Here is a 22,307-nt window from a genome sequence, read left to right on the forward strand (position 1 = left end):
TTGTATTTTTTTGAAAACATTTTTGTCAAACTATTCTTATGGACTATATTTTTGTAACAATCATTGATGTAAACAAGAAGATTGTTGTACAAACTTTTTGATATTTCAAGTACTGAAAGAGACACTTGATATTATTCTTTTAAATTGGACTTACACATTTTTTCACAACAGATTAAAATGAATACAACTAAACCATTATGATGTTATGCTTGTATATATATGCTTGAACAAATTAATGTAAACTCAAAGATTGTATCACAACTGACACATTTTCTCAGTTGAATCTTTTTTTGACTAAAGATTTTTTTGAACTTTGTACACAATAATTATTTGATAAACAATGTAACATTAAACTTTTGCCATTACTAGCTACAAATTATTTGAAATGTCATATGGAGAAACACTTAATTGAAACATAAGGTGCATGCAACAAGCACCATGAAAGATATTTATTTTGATTTGATGTTCATACTTTTGATCCAATATTTTGATACTTGCATTATACATATTTACTTGTGTAATATTAATGCACAACAATTTTTTATGGAGATGTCAAACCTCATATTGAAGTAAACAGATACATTGAATTTGTAACAATGATCATTAAACAATTTGATGTTGAATTTTGACACATATATTGAATTTTTCTATACTTATCACTTACATATTGAGACTTACTTGTAACATTTTCTACATGATTTGTACATATTGTACTATTGGTGTTAAAAAAAAAAACCAGACTTCTAACATTTCTATAGTGTCAAAGATTTTTTTATAAATAGATATTGTGAATAAAAAACTTGTATTAATTTTTCACATTGTGACATAGGAGATTGTCATTGAAATTTTTGTCACACTTTGCACACATTATTATGAAAAGACTTGTAAATATTGAACACATTTGAATATTGATGTATATATTAGAACTACATGTAAAGAATTATTTGGGATGTTAAGTATTTGACTCATAGAATTATTTGAATTGCCTTACAAGAATATGATGGATTAGAGAATTTTGCCCTTGTATGAATTTTTTTGATTTAGCAAATATTTTGTGTAACACCGTCATATTATATATTTTATTGCAAGTTTGTAGTTCTATTTGAACTCTGCAATTGTACATTTCATAGACCCCAAGAATTCCAATTGATCCATCCCTGGGTCGAATTGTATGGTGTATTCATTATGTGGTGTTATATTAAACTTAAACTTGTGTCTGCTACACCCAGCGTCATTGCATTATTCTGTGATTTGTAACAAGAACCCAATGTCACCACCACGCCTACATTGATAACCACAGCCACATTCATAACATATAAAATAACGCAGTGACAATAATACATAATGATAATGAAACTAAAGCAAACATTCTAAACAAATACTTTGCATCAGCATTCTCAGCCCCAGGAGACAAAGACATATTACTGAATTTGAACCAAGTAGACAACATAGAAGATATAGTAGTACAAGAAAATGGAATTCAAAAACTATTAGCCAACACCAAACCAAATAAAGCTTCTGGACCTGATGGTATTCCAGCTAGATTACTCAAAGAACTAAGTAATGAGCTAGCCCCAGTGTTCAAAATACTCTTTCAGGCTTCACTTAACCAGGGCAGAGTACCAAAGGACTGGAAAGAAGCTAATGTCACCCCCCTATTTAAAAAAGGAGAAAAATCTGACCCAGGAAACTACAGACCAGTATCACTTACCAGCATCACATGTAAAATCCTAGAACACATAATATGTAGCAACATCATAAACCACTTAGACAAACATAATGTCCTCACACCATACCAACATGGCTTTAGGAAATATAGATCATGTGAAACACAACTAATAGGACTAATTGATGATTTTTCAAAAGGTTTAGATAATAGTGAACAAATAGATGCTATCTTACTAGATTTTTCTAAGGCTTTTGACAAAGTTCACCACCATAGTTTGCTTAAAAAATTAAAATATTTCGGCATTAATGGTCCACTGCATCAGTGGATTAAAGACTTTCTGATAGGGAGAGAACAAACTGTAATAATAAATGGCTCTAAATCAACACCGATAACAGTAAACTCAGGTGTACCTCAAGGAACAGTCTTGGGTCCACTACTATTTTTAATTTACATAAATGATTTACCATATTGCATTAGTTCAGGAACAAAAGTCAGATTATTTGCAGACGATTGCATAATATATAGAACAATAAAAACAACACAAGACACAGATATTTTACAAAGAGAATTAGATGAATTACAGAAATGGGAATCAAATTGGAGCATGTCTTTCCACCCAGAAAAATGTCAGTTGTTAAGAGTAACAAAAAAACTAAAACAAATTAATTCCACTTATCTTATTCATGGCAAACCAGTAACACAGACTAAAAACGCAAAATACCTAGGTGTTATAATAAATGAAAAACTGTCATGGAATCCACATATTGATGAAACTACAAAAAAATCAAACAAAGCATTAGGATTTATTAAAAGAAATTTCTATAAATCAAATAAGAACATAAAACTAAAATGTTATTTAACCTTGGTTAGGCCAATAATAGAATATGCATCCTCTGTTTGGGACCCCTCAACTCAAGAAAACATTAAGAAACTAGAACAGACACAAAATAGAGCAGTGCGATTCATAACAAACGAATATTCACATTTGACTAGAGTAACACCTTTAGTAAAATCACTAAATTTAGAAAGCCTTCAGGACAGAAGACTCAAAAGTAAAGTAGCAATAATACATAAAACACTGAACCATAATCTTCAAATACAAAAACAAAATTTAATAAAATACTCTGAAAGACACAAAGATAAAGGCACATTCCTCGTCCCATATGCTAGGACAAATTTGTACAAATACTCCTTCTTCCCTAGTGCTATTAGAGCATGGAATGGGTTGCCTGAGCTAGCCAGGAAAACCAGTGACTTGGCAGAATTTAAGTCATTGGTTAATATGCATGACTAAATGCATGACGCGTAGGACGTAATCATCTTCTTTTTTGAAGTAACGTCTGTATTATATAAGATAAGATAAGATCCTGATATTTAAGACTTGTATAATTCAAATTTTTTAATGCCTTTTATATGTTATCCATAGAGCATGATCTGTTGGTGACATTTTGGAAAATTCATCCCATGGTTACAGAAAAAAACTGAATTTTCTTGATATAAAAAAAAAGCTGATAAAACTGAAAATAAAGAAAACATTTTAAAAAATACTTTTTAAAAAACAAAACATAAATTATTAAGTTTGGATCAATCATGTAATTTTATGCATGATTGACCTTATAAATCTGTGTGATAGAAATATTTGTACCAATTGTTTTGCTTAGCTTTTAGCTTTCTCAATGCTCCTATCACTTGTCTGGACCAGTTGGGAAAGGGGGAGGGAAGAAGGGGATATCTTTGTGAATGTTTACATAATTGTTTTTTTAAATGCATGAAAAATGTTCATTCAGGGCTTGATTACTTATACCACCACATCTGTCAAGTACGATTTCTTTCTGTTGTTCAAGATACCAAACAAAATAATTAATTACTAATAGTTAATTAACTAATTGGTTTAAGTTTTTTTATTTGATTCTTGTGTTGTCAGGTAAAAGAAATAATTTTGCAACATTTCTGCTTAATCAGTGATTGGGTGTGTGAGGAATAACATGAACAAACTTTTTACCATACAGACAGACACAGTTGATTTAAGCTTAGTAGGGCTTATCATACTCAACAGCTCTCACCCTCCAACTTTCCTAAGGAGGGGGAGCAATTTTTCACAGAGAAATTAGGCCTACACAATTTGTATAAATAGTTAGTTACTTATCTAAAATATTGAAATTACAGATACTTATTGATTTTTCAAACATATATATTTTCACTCCCGCTAGTTTCTTCTTATCTTAAATTCAGCAATATGTCAATTCTCAGTAATCTTGCTGGCTGAATGGTAAAGCATTTGCCTTCCGAACCAAGGTCCCGGGTTCGAATCCTGGTGAAGACTGGGATTTTTAATTATGGGATCTTTATGGCACATCTGAGTTCACCCAGCTCTAATAAGTGCCTGACATTAGTTGGGGAAAAGTAAAGGCAGTTGGTCATTGTGCTGGCCACATGACACCTTCGTAACCATGGGTCACGGAATGACACAGATTAAAAAAAAATAACAAACCAATAATTATAAATTTAAGCTAATGAAAATACAATGTACAACTCCCACCAGCAATTCATAATTATTGACATTAAAATAAATCCATATATTCTAAACCTGAAAGCTTAATTAAAGAAAAATAAACTTTGATATTGCAACGATAGAGGTTTATGAAATAGTTATATCAATTGGAAATGGAATAAATTCAAGTTGGGAGGTAAATATAAAGCTTAAATTTACATTATTTTAGATCGATCTAATTGTCTTCCATGACAGAAGGAGACATAAATAATTGTAAGGAACAATGGGCGAACAGAATCAGACTTCTGGCTGTGATTGGAATTACGACATTTAAACCATAACAATTATTTATATTTATAGCTGTAGTCAAATAAATAAGTTAATTGTTGATTTTTATCCCTAATTTTTTAAATTCTCGCAATGGAAAACAACAACAACAATATTTTCACTGTACACCTAAAAGTGACAATCTGATAGGCTAGACATATTCACTTGACCAATTATTGACACCATGAAAGCAAAAGAAAAAGGTCAGCAAGTGTGATTTGATTGGGCCAAAAAAAATAAATTATTTTCTATTAAAAGCTGCTTAACTTAGCTCTAGTTTTACAGTTTCAGCTGCTGTCCTCTCAGAGGCGGGACTCAATGTATTGGGTGCTGTAGGCTGGTCAACCCTGTCTCAGCGTCGGGAGGTGTCAGTTGTAACGAAAACTCTAGTTGCCCCCTCTCTGTTATGCGTTCATGTGGTACAACAAGCAACAGTTGCGGGTATAAAATCGAACGATGTAAGAGCGGAGTCGAATTTCTGAAGAGAAGCAGCAATGGATGCTGAGAATTGATTCTGGATGTCAAATGGGAGCTCAGTTTTCAAATGGTATTTTCCGATAGATTCTTTCCCAGTCACGGAGTTGAGAAGGGGGTTCTTCCACGATCTAGTGATCGGACTAGGACTCGAGTCAAGAACCTTGGATCAAGGCTTCATTTTTCTTGGGGTTTCTCTAATCATCGTGATTACAGGAGCAACACGGATTCGCAGAGATGATAGGAATAACAGGAACAGCAGGGATTTCAAGAGTTTACATGAATAAGAGGTGCCAGAATGTGTCCATGTATGTAGCCGGGATCAGAAATAAAAAATAATACAACAAAGGGCATTGAATTTTCTTTGGGTGTAGTAGTCTTTTACAGCACAGAGAATCAAATAATGCAAGTCAAAGAGAATAAACAAATGCGCTTGATAGGGGAATTATAATAATACATTTGAGAGAAAAAAAATTGATAATGAAAACCACGATGTCGTTGTTTACAAATGGCAATCGGCCATACAATAAATAAAAACAAAACATAATAAACGTAGAGGGGGGCCCTTATAAGAGACGCAACCATTGTTTAAACAATATTATAATTATAAGGGTAATGAATGTGGGGTCGAATACATAATCATTTTCTAAACACAGAACCAATTCATTTAGAAAGAGCAAGAAATAAAATATAATGTTCAAAATATATAGGCTATATTGGCTGTCATAATAACTTCTACAGATATGCCATTATTGCTCATTATCAATAGAGCAATATAGAAAGAATAATGTCACTACGTTATGGTTTAAAGTAATAAATATGTACATGTGAAATAAAATAATTGATGTAAAAATAGAAACTAGAGAGACCGCCTTCCTACATATTGCTTACGAGAAAAGACGCGTATACACAGCTCACCAATTCACTACAAATAAAAAAAGTAAGTTATAAAATATAAGCTTTGCCATTAGAGAAAGAAGCACTAAATACTCATTTTAAATTAAAGTTTGGTATTTGTTATCAGTGATGCCCAACATACGGCCCGCGGGCAAACTCCAGCCGGCGAACTGGTTCTATCCGGGTCGCCTGAAGGTCGTTACAATGTGTAGAAAATATCTCTCCATAACAGAAAAGTTGCAAAATGTATCTTTACCTACGTTCTCTGACGGATTAGTAGGCCTACCGTTACCATTACCTTTAACATTATTGCGTTTATTAAATGGGACTGTAGAATCTACCAGGAAAAGTGAACGGATTTTAACTTTTTTTTTTTTGGAACATGATAATAGTTTATTTTATTTATAAAGAAAGTTTGGCTGTTTAAAACAACAACATTATGGAACAAATTTGGCGGTATTCTTGGTTTGAGCCGCTTATAAAAAAAAAAAAATACTCTTAGAGATTGGATGATCGATGGGAATATTTACCAAAAAGAGACAAGAAAATTGTAAGGATGTGCCAAAAACCCAAGCAAGAAAATGAGTCGGTGGTGAAGGTAGCAACAATGTTGCTTTAAGTAGAAAAATAAAGCTATTTTATGACTGGTAAAAAAAAATAAACTTCAAATATATATATGGCTCCTTCTGTCTTGGAAGACAATGTATGCGCCCAGATGAGTCACTGGCTTTGGTTACGTCTTGAGATGGGGCAGAATCTGGAGTGACTGATCAAGCCAATTCTGGAGCGGCAGAGTTTTCCATAGTTCGTGCATGTATATGCATCAATGCTAGGGCTAGCTGACAGCGCAGCTTTCTTTTTCTTTCTCTTGACTGATGCAGCTTCGTTTCTTTTGCATTCGGTGAAGTTCGTGCCAGCACGTACAGTCTGTCTCCATGCCGTCCGGTCTTGGGCTATCTCCTCCCACATACTTTGGTCAATGTCCGTAACTCTCATGTCTCGCTTGCAGACATCTCTGTAGGTTAGTCTTTGGCGGCCTTAGGGTCTGACTCCCTCTTCAAGCTCAGCGTATAGGATGTCTTTAGGGATTTTTCCATCTGGCATGTGAGTGACATGACCGAGCCAGCGTAGTCTTCTCTGTTGAAGGAGAGCATAGATGCTGTGTATGTTGGCCCTTGTCAAAACTTCCTGGTTGGTGACACGATCCCTCCAGGAGATGCAAAGTATGCGTCGCAGGCAGCGTGAGTGGAAGCTGTTTAATCTGTTTTCTTGATGCATGTAAGTTGCCCAGCTCTCACTGTCATAAAGAAGTGTGCTCAGAACGCAGGCATTGTAGACTGGTTGCCTTAGTCAATTTGGTATTTTCCCACACGCGCTTGGAGAGTTTTTCCATTGCTGCAGAAGCCTTTCCTATTCTTTTTGTCAGCTCAGTGTCTTAATCTAGGTTGCTGGCTATTGTTGTTCCCTGGTTAATCCCAAATATGTGAATTCCTGCACCACCGTAAGTGTGTGATTTCCAGTAGGCCTATGTATCACTGGTATTTCTGCCACATCTTGTGCCAGGCTTGGAGAGGCTTATTGTTAGGCTAAACTCTAGACAATCAGCTGCCAGAGCATTCACAAGCCTCTGTATTCCTTCTTGTGAATGAGATATCAGTGCGGCATCATCGGCGAACAACAGTTCCCTAATCAAGATACACCGTCTCTTTATTTTAGCTTTAAGGCGAGCCAGGTTAAATAGCTTTCAATCGGATCTACTGTGGATATATATAAATCTTCCAGGGATTTAAAAGCGCTGGTGAGTACAACTGAAAAGAAGATGCTGAATAGTGTTGGAGCCAGAACACATCCTTGTTTTACTCCGCTCTTGATGGAGAATGGCCTAGAGGCGGAACTGTCAGATTGTACTGTGCCCTGCATATTTTCATGAAAAGCTGACACTAGTTTCCGTAGCTTGTTTGGACAGCCGATTCTGCTGACAAGGTAAAACGCCTTGGTCAAGTCAATAAAAGCTATAAAGAGGGACTGCCTTTGTTCTCTGCATTTCTCCTGTAGCTGCCGCAGGGAGAAGATCATATCTGCTTTGGATCTAAAGCCACACTGCGATTTTTGGGTAAACTCGTTCTGCCAAGATCTGCAGCCGTTTCAGTATTACTTTGGCATAAGCCTTCCCAACTATGCTAAGAAGTGAGATGCCTCTATAACTGTTACAATCGAAGCGGTCGCCTTTATTTTTTTTTCATTGCTACTATGTTGGCATCCTTCTGCTTCAAATATCCCATTAATTAATGTAAGTACTTAATCCACAGGTTTCTAATCGAATAGTTTCAGTTCAATTTTATTTTTTTTTGTGACCCGAGACATGAGTGTCGGAAATTAAAATGACCCGCAGGTCGAATTAGGTTGAGCATCACTGATATATATGAAAAAAGTATTAAGAAGGTTTAATGATGTACACTACACATATTTATAATGAAATAGTTAAACTGTATTGATATTTTTTTTTAAATAAATTAAGAGATGAGTTGGTAGAATTATATATGTATTGAGGATACTTAAGTTATGGTAGGTATGATGAAAGAGTAGCATAGGCCTATCCAGAAAATAGCCTCAAGACCAACCATCAGTCATTTTATTTACATAGCACTTTTGACAAAAAACATTTCCACAAATTAAAAAGTTATCGATGTAGCGATGAAAATGAAAAACTAAACGGGCATTACAACTAGTTCAGTCCATGTTATGATAAATTGTGTGTGATGAAAAAGTTATTGAACACAAATCACCTTTATTACAATGACATTATTAATTTTCTGAAAATAAAAAAAAATAATTGCATTTTACTTTTTCACTAGACCTATATGGTTGATAAAAAGCTTGCATGTTTGAAAGGATTTTAAATAACAGCCAGGTGTGGACCAGAAGCTCTACATCCCGTCCTGTCTGAAGGTTCTACAACGTCCATTACTACGATTGGGTCGTGCCATATACGTAGAACATAGCCTCTGGATCCGGCCCGCTCGCTACATGCTGCCGAAGGCCGCACTAACTACCGGGAGTTTCTTCATATTCCTATTCTGTAACCGCTTCAATGCCGTGAACGGACCGCTAATCCTGCTGCCAACTAGTTTGGCGGTCAAATCACCTTTGTGGAACGGCGTCGAAGACTTAAGAGGGCAACACACTTTGTCCTAGCCACTGACTCGAAACCTGTACTACAGGCTTTGCAAATCCCTAGACTGGCCTAGACGATGCCCCCCCCCCCCCCCATATCGATATTGTCATGATGACCTGACACATTATAAGCCAACGCTCATGCACACATTCAGTGGGTACCAAGACACATAGGAGTGAGTGCTAACAGTGTCAGACTCCTTGGCTGAGACTAGAAAGCGCTATCTCCTACTGATCAGCCTGTGAAGTTTCATCTTGCTCAAGAAACAATTCAAACAGAAGAAAGGGGGATTTGTGTACTGGGTGGAATCTTGGAGTAACGAGGCACCCTGGCCGTGATGGAGGCTGCTCAGGCCTGAAAAAGTTGTTAAAGCTAGTGCGGGTCGGGCCACTGTCCTATTTGGTTCATATTTTGCACGGATCAGGCCCTTGGAAAATGCTGGGCTTTATCTTGGAGGTGGGGTTGACTACGAAGGTTTGATTTGTGATAGGGCAAAGTAATTGTGAGTATATAATATTTACAACAGATTTGTATTGTATGATATACATTTTTACCGTCTGAGCTGTGAATGGACCTTGTTTTTAACCACTTAGCTGTGTAACATTTAGCTCTTGGGCTATAAAGGGGTAATAACCCTTGAGGGATTATGGATACGACATGGCCTAAATTGTGCCGATGTGCCAAAACACCAAAATATCATATCAAGCCAAACTTCGACTCACGGTGTCTCATATTCTGTTTGACTGCTTGTGTGGTGAAGTATGTGCATTATAGAAGGCAAGAGAGAATTGGAGCATCTCAAGTCCTCCTCAAAGAGAGTTTGATGATGATTACATTTGCACAAGCAATTTGTATGACGTCAGATTTTCTTTTGTCCTAACTTAAAGTGTCGAAACAGGCTTGATGTCACACCAGATTTAGGGATGCAGCTTACCAGTATCAAGAAAATGTGCAATTCAAGGAGTCACCGAAAATCATCATTCATTAATTCTTTTTTTATTGTAGTTAAAGCTAAACAAAAAATGTTGCACTTTTAGGCGGCCTTCGAAAGGACTCTCTTTCAGTCTGTCTTTCTGTCCGTCCGTCCGTCCTGTTTAAATCGAACACAAAAAAAAAACCACCAACAACTAGAAAAGATATTGAAAATCAGATATTTTATTGATATTTTAAGATTTTTCAAAGTTCTTTTGCAATGGCTACTTTTACTTTTTCTTTTCTGAAAGAGAAAAAAAAATAATTTTTGAAATTAAATATGCAAGCATTTTTTTCAACAATTTTTTTTTTTTTTTACAAATATTTACTATTAACAGGAAAAAAAAAAACGGGAAACAGGATTAATAAGGGAGATTATCTTATGGGCATGCTACCCTGCCTCATGGTGGCGCCCGGGTGGAAACGATTGTAGGAGGAAACGATTGGGCTAAAGGGTAGCAAAACAAGATTCCCGTGAGGGTGCCTAAGGGGGTGCGAGAGCATTCTCATGCACTTTGCGGAGTTGTAAAAAAGCTCCCACAACCTTGTCACAATCCAGGCGCTGTTCCTCAAGGGGCCATTACATAAATGGCGTGTCCCGCACGGTTAGCCTGGTAAAGAAAAGGAAAATGGCGGGGATCTTAGTGTACGCGGCCTCTTGCCGTGAGTCTGACCCACCCACCAGTGTACACTGTTCTCATACAGGCCTGTGAGAGGGAGCTCTTGTTCACTTTTGCTGGCCTAGAGTTCCAAGAGCCGAAGGCTCAACTCTACCTGACAGTTTTAAGAAGAAGAAATGCATTGTTTTTTAAAACTTAAACGCAAACTTTAAAAAAAAATGTTATAAACATATTTATATTAAATTTCTCTGTTATACAAGCTGCTTACATTAGAAATAAAGTGTTTACATTTGTTATAAAAGAGAAAAAAAAAGGCATTTAGTCTTGTATGTAATTAGTAGGAACACAGTGTTTCTTATTATAAAACAGGGATCGTAGCGCTCCTAAAATCTCCTAGAAAAAAATAACTCTCCTAAAATTCTCAAAAAAAATTGACAGAATTCTCCTAAAATTTTGTCCACTCTCCTAAAATGTTTACCCAATATTTTTTTTAGGTATAATTTTGCTTATTTCTTACTAAAAATGGGAGAGGGAGTGACAACAGCGTGACTAGGCATTCTGATCAAATGACGTTACGGGCTGGCTGTGTTAATGAGCTGACCAGTGACGCGTCTACACCGCCTTTCACCCACTTGTGAAGCGCGACCTCGTGATTGAAGATGGCCTTGGCTCAAGCAAGCATTTCACCTGGAATTATTTTTTTCTGAAGGTTGCGTAGAAATTGTTGTTTCCTTTCATTTTTACGACTGAATACGTGCTTGTTGTAACAGTAGGCCTAATAGTGACTTCGCGTGGAAAGTCCGTAAATCTAGCTAGTAAAATAGTATCTAGATTTTGATCTAAGTTAGATCTAGTAATTAGATAACTCGCACCTAACCAGAAAGCTGTGAATTTTAGATCACGACACATCTAGAAATATGCTAGATTCTAGATTTATGCTAAATCACTAGAATCTAGTGAAGTTAATTCTCACACAGTCGTGAAAAGCCCGTAAATTTTAGTGACTAGTTAGAATCTATACAGTCTAGATCTACGATAGACTCAGTGAAGATGATTCTCACACAGCCGTGAAAAGTCCGCGAATTTCAGTGACTTAGATCTAGACTAGATTTACGCTAAATCACTAGAATCTAGTGAAGATAATTATCTCACAGCCGTGAAAAGTCCACGAATTTTAGTGACATACAGTTAGTCTAGATCAATGGTAAACTCAGTGAAGATATTTCTCACACTGCTATGAAAAGTCCCGCGTCTCTTAGTGACTAATTTAGTCTAAAATCAAGAGTCTAGATAGACTCTAGATTTTTATGAAAATATTTCGCATACAGTTGTGAAAAGTCCGTAAAAGGTTATTTCGGTCTTAAAAGCCAGAACTACGTAGTTGAAAAAGAAATTGTGCTTGAAAAAAAAAACACTAATAGGTCTGATACCGCCCCCCCCCCCCAATCCAAAAGCCATTATTTTAGTAAGCAAATATCAACTAAACATACAAATAGGCCTGAAGTCTCTTTTTACGGGGAGGATTTAAGCCGCACAGTTAATGAAAGAATAAAACATTACCTCAATGCCCACCATGACAGTCAAGTTGTTACTTGATTAAAAGATAACTTTCTGTCACGACGTTTTTCTTGTTGATGTAGGTGCTAGAATGTGCTACAGGTGCGCTTGTTGAAGATAGTGCTGAGGAGTGCTAAAGTTGTGAAGTGTAATCTACTAATAGGCCTACACATTGTATATACTTTTAAGCTATAGGCCTACATTTAACCAAATTAAGAAAATTCTTCCTTGAGAGATTGGCCATTTACAAAACTATCAATTGCAAAACTATCAATTAGATAATCATGATTCAATAACATCAGTTAGATCAAGGTCGGGTTAACATTGATTAAACCATATTTCCATAACATTCAGTTCTTTGAATGCATCTAAATATTTACAAAGTAATGATAAATACATCAATAAATCTCCGAATCTTCTTTTTGTATTGGCTGAGATTGGTTTTGGTTGTTGATAGATTGCAATTCATAGCTGAAAATAATGATACTTGTCTTTTTACCTGCCTTTGTGGACAACTTTAAGGGCCCTTGTAACTTATTTTCCCCTTTATTTTCATATTTTATTATAATAAAAGCTTTAATAAATTCTCGGGTAGTAAAAATAATTAATAAAACCTTTTTTTTTTCATTTTGAAAATATTTTTAAACCATATAGGCCTATCCTACCTCAAAAAATAGGTGATGAGTGAAAGCATTGTCCTGGATCTTTTGTGATCTTGATTAAAAAAAAGGTGCTGTGAAATGATGCTCTGTTTTTTTTAAAGTTGTATAGCTTTTGACATATTTTTTTCGGGTGCTTCTATTCTTTCATTTTTTTTTTCTTGAGTCCGGGCAGAATCTGATGTGACTAAACAAGTCACTTTTGGAGCGGAAACGTTTGTTACAGTTCGTGCATATGAATGCACCTTTTTTATGGCTACCTGAGAGGGCAGCTTTCTCATTCTTTTGTCCGCTTCATTCAATTTGCTCTTAGCGAGGTTCGAACCCGCACGGTCTGTCTCCAAGCTGTCCGATCTTGCCCGATTTCCTTCAACATATTTTCATTGATACATGTAGTCCTCAAATAATAATAATTTAATTTATAGAGCGCTGTTAGAAAACAAAATGTAAGCTCAAGGCGCTGTGATAACATTACAAACATAAACCTGAAAGCTAAAATGACAAACTAATCTTAAAATGTTTTAAACAGATAGGTCTTAATGTTCTTCTTGAATGTAGTGTAGCATGTTGTCTGTCTGAGATCAATGGGGAGTGAGTTCTAAACCTTTGGTCTGTGCACTGAAAAAGCCCGCATCCCTTGTTCTGTTGTCACAGACAAATAAATAATATACTGTAGACATTAATAATATTTAATAAACAGAGACTTATGTTGATATAAGTAGACATTGAAGACTATTATTTTATTTCGTCACATCCTTTCAAGTACTTTCTCACAAAACATTCACAACAAACAATGGCGCAATATAAACATAAACATATTAGCACATCCCTGGGTCTGATTCCCTCATCAAGCTCAGCATAGAGGATGCCCTTGGGAATTCTTCTGTCTGGCATGTGGATGAAATAGCCTTCTTTGTCAAAAAGCATAATTACTGGGTGTATTGGCCAATTTTAAAACTACCTGATTATAGATACGATTCCTTCAGGAGATGAACATTAGGGCCTATGTATCGCAGGCAGCGCAAATGAAAACTATTTTGTTTCAACGAGTTAAGTCCAGCGCTCTCTAAAAAGTAATACAAATAGTTTTTAAAGTGTTTAAATAGTGTAAAATAAGTGAATATCATTTTATATTTGTCAGGTTTTTTTTTAAAGTATTTTTAATGATGAAATCACTGTATGCAAGAGTATATGATATATATTAGCATTAAAGACATTGGTTCCGTAAAGTTATCCCCAGAAGTGTCAATGCATATAAACAATCCACTACTTATAAAATACTTCATAATCACATGAGTCTCAAATAGCTTCTGACAGCCAGTCAAGCTCCTGGCCTTCACATGTGGCTCAGATATTGAGTCCGGCGGAACTATTTTCACTGACAGAAGGACGAAGGCAAGTAATTGGCGCCAAATCCAGTAAGCTTTGGGCAGGAGGTGGCTCGTTAGCCTTGGCTGGCTACCCACTTAGGAGAAGGAAAACTCTGAATTCAAACCTCTACTGTCTCTGAATTCAAACCTCTACTGTCTTTGAATTCAAAACTCTACTGTCTTGCAGTTATAGTTAAACATAGTAAAAGCTTCGGGAGTAAATCCTAATAAAAAAAACTCAGGAGCCGATGACTTTTAGGCAGTTTGCAGTGCTACACCCTGGCAGAACCTGCGACGCCGCTTACCCCAAACTGCATCGGCACTTGCCGTTCCTTTGGATAGATCAGCTGTGTGAAGAGGGGAAATCGCTGTAAGGCCGAAATCGTTCCGACCGTAGCTAATGCTCAGGCATTCATCTCAATTCTATGAGACGATCTACAGTCGCTTTGCAACTGAAGGAGTCCATATAACAAAGAATAAACCTCATAAGAGTTATTTTAATGAAATTAGTGATTCTTGAAAAAAATAACAATTAAATTTAGATTCATTTTAAAATGGACTTACCATAATGTATTTTTTTTCTTAAAAGTACAAAACATGGTTGGTATTAAAATTTTGAGGTCTTATTCATTAAAGCTGACCTTTTATTTTTTTAACCATTAGCGCTAAGATTTAACGAGTAGTTTCAAGGCTGAAACTTTTTGAAATGTTGAACCATTTCTTGAACTAGTCTAAGAAGAGCCTAAAATCACCCAATTCCTAAGCTTTTAGCCACTCTGTCTCTCTCTGGGTAGAATCTTGTCCTTTCTTTAACTTCCCATTCTTGGAGCCTGCTGAAACTTGCACAATTGTTTAGTGTTGATGGTAACACATGACTCTATACAAACTTTAACCAATTAATTAGTCAGTTAGTTGTAATTAATTCATTTGTTTTATTTAGAGATGGTAGGGCCTACTAACATAAGCCTTGTGTAAAGAATTAGGTTGTTCGCTAAATGTTTTAAACTAACGATAGACTACAAAACCTTCTACTTTCATTAGTACTTGTTAGCTCAGTGGCTTGAGCAGCTTTTTTTTACAAAGCTTATGTCAGCTCACTCTTTCTGTGTGGTAAAAAGTTTGTACATGTTATTTCTCCCACACCCATTCGTGGATCAAGTTGAAACAAATATTCATTGGCATAGACAAGACTTTAATAAAAAAACAAAAACAATTAGTCAATTAACTCTCATCTCATCTGTCCATTGACTTTAGTTTTAGAGGTGCTGTGACAGTTTGCGTAACCAAATCCCTCCACTTTTACTGCTCAGCAGCTGTTCTAAGCAGGATATCAAGAGGCCAGTCCATTCTTTTATGTTATCTAGCCAGATTTTCTTTGGATGACCCTTTCTTCATGCTCCTACCACTGTACTTTGAAGAATTACTGGTAATTAATTATTTTGTTTGATACCAACATGGGAAATTAATCCTTCAGTATCACAGCTATGGCTAAATATTTAGGGACTTGCTCACATTATTTCTCCCACATCCAAGTCAAAATTTTAAACGATTATTTTTTGTACCTAACAAAACATGAATCAATTAAAAATTAACCAATTAGTCAATGAATTATAGATTGTTTTTTTATATATCTAATAAGGGAAAAAACTTCTACATTATTGAAAGCCTTAGTTGTAAGTGTGAAGTTCTTCACCTTACATGAGCTTTGTTTTTTTTTTATAAAAGGATTTTTTTTTAATTGATTTTGAAAAGGCAAGCACATCATTTTTTTCCAGAAACCCCTTCTTCCCCCCCCCCCCCCCCCCCAACTGGCAACTGGTCCACAAAAGTGATTGGATCAAAGGGCACTGGGTGTAAGCATGAAAGTTAAACAAAAACAGTTATTTAACTAATTTCTAATTGCACACATTTTTTATTGTAATTCTAGATATACTAAAAATTAATTACATGATTGATCTAAATATACTAAAAATGTATTACATGATTGATCTAAATATACTAAAAATTTATTACATGATTGATTCACAATAATTAATGCAATTTTTATATTTTACTTATTCTTTATTTTAGATACTACAGCATCCATAACAGCAAATAAATATACAAACATCTCTAAGGACTAGACCATGAATCTACCATTGAAATCAGATATTAAACATTTATCAGAAAGTTCTCTAGAGCAGTCAACAAAAAAAGTAAAAAGCATATCGGTACATAGTTCTCAAGTACAACATCAGAGAAAGTCAACTCGACATCAAATAAATTTAGCTTTTCAGAAGGATTGTGATATTCAGAGTTCTAGTCCAGACAATGTAGATGGCTCTAAGTATATTGTCTCCACTTTTTCTTCTTCAATAGATGTCATTGCAAATGACAATGAAGCCATTGATGCTGAAACTTTGAAAAAAGAAAATGAAACTAATGACTTTGGGCTGCCTAGCTTTAAACAAAGAATGCAAAGAATGCAATGTTTAACATTGCGTAGTTTCAAAGCAAAACAAGAAAGAGCACAGCAGCAAGTAGCCCAAAGGGTCAGGTAATTTTTAGAATTTTAAAAAAATTTTAGTTTAGATTACTTAAAAAAACAATACTTCACTTTGAAATAAATCCTTCTGAGAAAAAAAACAATCTACAAAATATTCTTGACTAGTCTGTTGATTCTGTTTTTATTATTCATGGTTTGCTTAGGTCCACTTCAGAACCCAAATAACAAATTATTGGCCATACTGACCAGATAGACATTATATATTTGAATGTTTGGTACTCTGTTGGATGGGAAAAGATTATTAGATGGGACTTTACTTCTATAATAGGTCACATTCAGTATTTGTTTTGTTTACTACTATATTCAGTTTCTAAAATCTGTGCATTTTTCTCCCTTACAACAAAAAAACTTACATTATGAAGTTTCGAATCATCAATAGTCTCTTGCTGTTTTTAAGTAAAGTTGTAGTGTAACAAGTAGCAGGTGTTGAGTACTTATTTGGCTCAGAGAAACATTGTAGTTGACTGACTTTGAGGACAACATTTAGTGACCTCACAGATAGTTGGGTTTAGTTTGTTTATCCATTTTTTTTAATGGAGTTGGCATTACGATTTTAAACTTCAGCTGAATTGTACAAAAGGCTGGATTTAGTTTTTCACATGTTTGTGATGGTGTTGTGTTTGTTATACTTGCAATCTTCATTTGTAATACGCCTGCACAAGATGCCCAAACATTTGCAGAGTAATAGAAGTCTTATTACAGTTACTAAACCCTTACATATCTTATGATATATGCACAACCTCCATTACACAGGGTAAGAAATACAAAAAAAAAATCAAAGCTGAAGTCTCCTCACTTATTGAAGTTCATAAACTTCTGACATTATCATACTAAGATAGGCAAGCAATGCACAAATATCTATAAAATCTTCTTTGGGATTTGAACTCACATCTTAGTTTGGAAGTCAAGGCTTAACCTAATGTCCACCAAAAGGCTTAAACTAATGTCCACCACAAGGCTTAACCTAATGTCCACCACAAGGCTTAACCTAATGTCCACCACATGGCTTAACCTAATGTCCACCACAAGGCTTAACCTAATGTCCACCACATGGCTTAACCTAATGTCCACCACAAGGCTTAACCTAATGTCCACCACAAGCCTACAATTACTGAAATCCTTAATGTATCACCATCAAGCACAACAGCATTAACTTATAGAAAAATGTTTAATAATCTTGCTGAGTTACTAATTAAATACACTTAGTTAAACACTAATACAGCTTTCTCTTTTCTAAGCTTTGCTTTTTCTTGAAATTTGATTAATTTCTTTTGTTGCTAATAATATTTATTTATTTATTTTATTTTTAATAGTATAAGTTAATAGGCCTACAATTTCTAAAGTTATTATCAAAAATTATTATTTAAAATAAATAAATAAATACTTCTATACTTAAAATTTTAATATGCTTGATTAAGTAATTGTTGTTTGATCCTAAGTGTACAATACCTAATTACTTTACTTCCGTTTTGTCTAGAACAATTATTCAACTAAGTGAGACCCAAAGTTGCATCAATTACACCAAAAGATTTTTGAAGGTAAAAAGATATTTCTGTAACTGTATCTCTGACACTTCTATCTGTATAATCTTTTTTTTTTCAAACATCTTTTTTTTTTTTAAGGAAATATATATATATCCGTAGTACAATCTGTTATTTACTTGTTTTGTCAGTTTGTAGCATTAGTTACTGTAAATCTCTCTGCTAGCAAAAAGACATATTAAATTTTTTTTATTTTTTTTTTATAAACTATTAGATTTTGCTTTTGTTTGCCTATTAGCTTATATCTTGCTTAACTTGTATGTCAGGAATTTCTATTTGGCTTTGTACAATAAAATGGAGGCTGCAGGCCATATCTGGCTTGCAATACTGGGCTATCCAATTTGTAGATATGACCTGTACTATGGTGCTACCCAAACTTCTTCCCACAATACAGAAAATCATGTAAAAAAAGGTTGATTTTGATAGATTTCAATCTGTGATATTCTTATATTCAAACAATCTTTATATATATATATATATATATATATATATATATATATATATATATATATATATATATATATATATATATATATATATATATATATATATATATATACAAGGGCTCTGACCCATTCCTCACTAATTCTCTTATTTGTGTTGGACAAAAAAAAAATGAAAATTTAACCTGTTAATTTTCTACATATTGAAAAGTATAATATAATACGTTGATTTTTAAAAAAGGGAGGGGTCCATTATATTGTTATAAGTTAGAAATAAAATGTGAGGGGTCCATAGCAAAATAAACAATATATAGCCTGGAAACAAATCAATGAAGAAAGTTGGTGGGTAATGCTAGTATATTTTCAAGATAACTAGATTAGTTTTCTAGTTTTTTTTATGTTGAGATGGCTACATCCTAGACATCAAGTGTTTGACACACGGCACCTTTGTGAACATTTTTGGCTTCATTTGGCAGCAACCCAAAGGCACTGGCTGATCCAGGGGGGGGGGGGGGGGGTAGGGGCGAAAAAAGGGGGGGGGGGGCGAACGAATTTTAGTATAGAATTCACACAATTTGTATACGAATTTATTACTTATGTTAATAATATATACTAATTATTTATATTTCAACCTATTTTTAGTATTTTGGCCGATTTGGTAGGGTCGGTAGGGGGCGATGGCATAAACTTTCGAGTGGGGGGGGGGCGGTCCTATTTATTAGTAGAAATCACAGCTTTCTAACAAAATCAATTATATATCTATATGATTAAAACTTGTTATTGGTATTTTAACAGGTCTTTATATTATGTTGTTCACCTGTTGGCCGATTGGAAGGGGAGGAGCGAATACCTCTACTGCCCTTCCCATCTAAACCCTTTGAGTGGGGGGGGGGGGGGCGGTCCTACTTTTATGGAGAAATCAAAGTATGTGAACAAAATTAGTCGAATATCTATATAATATAAACAGGTGGAAGTGCGATACATGCAATCACCTTCCCCCCATCGGACAAACCAATACCTTTTCTTTTTGTATTATAGTAAGAAATTACAAAATTTAAAAAATCTGTCACTAATATAATTTATATATGCTATAAAGTAAATTCTTATATCGAGTCCCCCAACCCCTATTCTTTAATGCAAAATGCAATCATTAGCAGAAATTATAAAAAGCGAGGATTAATCGTTTTCATTTTACCGCCCTTCCCCTTTCCAGACAGAGTTTGTGTAATTTCACATGAATTTATCATAACTATTTTAAGAAAGACTTTGCTTTGGAAAAGTTATAATTCAAACAAAATTTTTCAATATAACAGTCACGGTTGAGATGAGTTCAAAAGCCAGATAATCTTTTCCTAGTCGACTTTTTCCAACCTTTACTCTATCTCATATTTTTCTAGTTAAATAAATTTAGGACACAATTTAAGCTTGAAATTTATTGAATATTATTAATCAAATTTTTTTTTTTTCGGCGGCGATCCTCAAAGCCTTAATCTAAATATGTGGGGTATCTTATCTTTTCAAAGAACAAATCGGTTGTTTTTGCAATGTATTAAGAGACTATAAATTCATATTAGAATATTTTTCCACATTATTTAAAAGATCCTTTAAAATAGAATGAATAATGAGCTGTATGTCAGTAGAATGCGTTACTGCAGCGAAGAATGCCAGAAAACGCTTTTAGCGTTGGGGCTTTGCCCCGAACCCCACTGATAAATAATGAGCTGTAGATGTCAGGAGAATGCGTTTCTGCAGTGAAAAATGCAAGAAAACGCTTTTGGCGTCGGGGCTTCACCCAGAACCCCTCTAATAAGTAATGAGCTGTAGATATCAGGAGAATGCGTTTCAGCCGTGAAAAATGCACAAAAAAGCTTTTGTCCTCGGGGCTTTGCCCCGAACCCCACTGAGGGAGCTTACAGCGCTCTCCCAGACCCCCAAGCTTGCAAGAGAAAGAGCCTGAACATGACTGTTTTTTTTTTTTCTGTTTTTTTTTCGCCGAAGATTGAGAAACAGTCTATTTTTATTCTCATATATCGAATATATATATATATATTTATATATATTTATGCTGTACACACGTTTATGCATAGGGTTAGGGTTTACTGGGCGTTAGGGTTAGGGTTTGGAAAAAAAATCGCCCCCCCACTCCAAAGTTCTGGATCCGCCAGTGCCCAAAGGTAGCTTGCTGTTCAACATTTGTGTGATTTTGAATTAGGAGAGCAGAATAACAAAAACTAGTTTCTGGGTGTAGAAAATTCAACCAAAAAAAAAGTGGACGGTTCTTTTCTTTTTTGTGTATGTGTGCTCACTGCTCAATATGTCTACATTTTGATTTATACACAAAGTATGGCTGTTTTTAAGGAATGTAACATTAAACACCATTATTAAACATAGCACAAGTATGGCTGCATCTTTGGTTGGAAAGCAGATTTTTAAATTACTCTTAACCCAAGAATTGTAGTCATTTTACTAAGAAGGTAAATATGGACCTAAAATAGTTCTCCCTTAAAAGTTGTGGCAGAAATGTGTCACAAAGAATACAATTGAAGCTTTCAATCAAAACTAAGTGACAAAGCAGCATGTTCTAAAATGTTTTCAATTGGGAATGATGAGTCCACCACTACGAATCAACCCCAAGTATTTACTCGCAGTACAAATAAGGATTTTTCAAATGAGAAGTATTCATGGGACAAATAGTAGCAAATGTCTGTTAAAAGAAGTTTCTGTCCTAATTAAGGTCTATCAGGCACATAAAAACAAAGTAATACTATAACAAACTGATATCAAGAGGTTTATTTAGGTGAAATAATAAGAAGGAAAAATCAAGTATCATAGAACACAGTAGTCATAATAAAGAATGAAAGCTACAAAGTTGTAGACTTCATCTTGATGACTTCATTCTAGTAAGGCAGGGTGGGCCTTACATCTAGTAAGGCAGGGTGGGCCTTACAACTAGTAAGGCAGGGTGGGCCTTACATCTAGTAAGGCAGGGTGGGCCTTACATCTAGTTAGTAAGGCAGGGTGGGCCTTACATCTAGTAAGGCAGGGTGGGCCTTACATATTGTGGGGACCAATGTTATGGATGCTTGTGAGGCCTTTCTTCAAATTTTTTTGTTTATAATAATAACTATTACTATTAATTAAATGATTATATCAACATTTATTATACAAAATGCATAGGAACCAACTCAAATTCTATAGGCCCAAATGGACTTGTTAAAGTTACGTCAATTTTACGGTACACTAAATTTATAACACTTTAAGTCCTACATCTTTAAAAGCCTGTGACATAGCCCTAACTGATAGTGATATGCTAAATGTAAATTGTGGGGCCTCTGCCAGGCACAAGGCCCACTTTGGAGCAGTCAGTCAAATTGGCCTTATTCTAGCCCTGTAGTAAGGTACCACAACAGTTTTTATTGTTCTTTAAAAAGGTTCTAGATTTATGTCCCCATTCAGTTCAACACTTTATGTATCACTTATCAATACAGGTAAACAATTCTTTACTTAATCAGTACTGGCCCTAAAGATATAAATAGTAAACAAACTATTTAGTCTAATTCTACTTAA

The 22,307-nt window shown here is 34.9% G+C and overlaps 1 protein-coding gene across 6 annotated transcripts in view; it reads left to right on the forward strand.

Annotated features, from left to right (window-relative positions):
- Positions 1-22,307, forward strand: part of LOC106070827 (transmembrane channel-like protein 7) — a 76,902-nt gene that overhangs the window by 13,294 nt on the left and 41,301 nt on the right. For 3 of the 6 annotated variants that reach the window (XM_056019675.1, XM_056019676.1, XM_056019672.1), the window contains exons 2-3: positions 16,282-16,747; positions 18,234-18,294. In XM_056019675.1, the coding sequence (XP_055875650.1) occupies positions 16,338-16,747; positions 18,234-18,294 (471 nt within the window). In that variant the 5' untranslated portion in view covers positions 16,282-16,337. Of the gene's footprint in view, positions 1-11,198; positions 11,335-15,516; positions 15,638-16,281; positions 16,748-18,233; positions 18,295-22,307 lie in introns of those variants that run through there. The other 3 variants (XM_056019674.1, XM_056019673.1, XM_056019677.1) reach the window with 3 other exon arrangements.

Source organism: Biomphalaria glabrata, chromosome 2 (assembly GCF_947242115.1).
Source record: "Biomphalaria glabrata chromosome 2, xgBioGlab47.1, whole genome shotgun sequence".
Classification (NCBI taxonomy): Eukaryota; Metazoa; Mollusca; class Gastropoda; family Planorbidae; genus Biomphalaria; species Biomphalaria glabrata.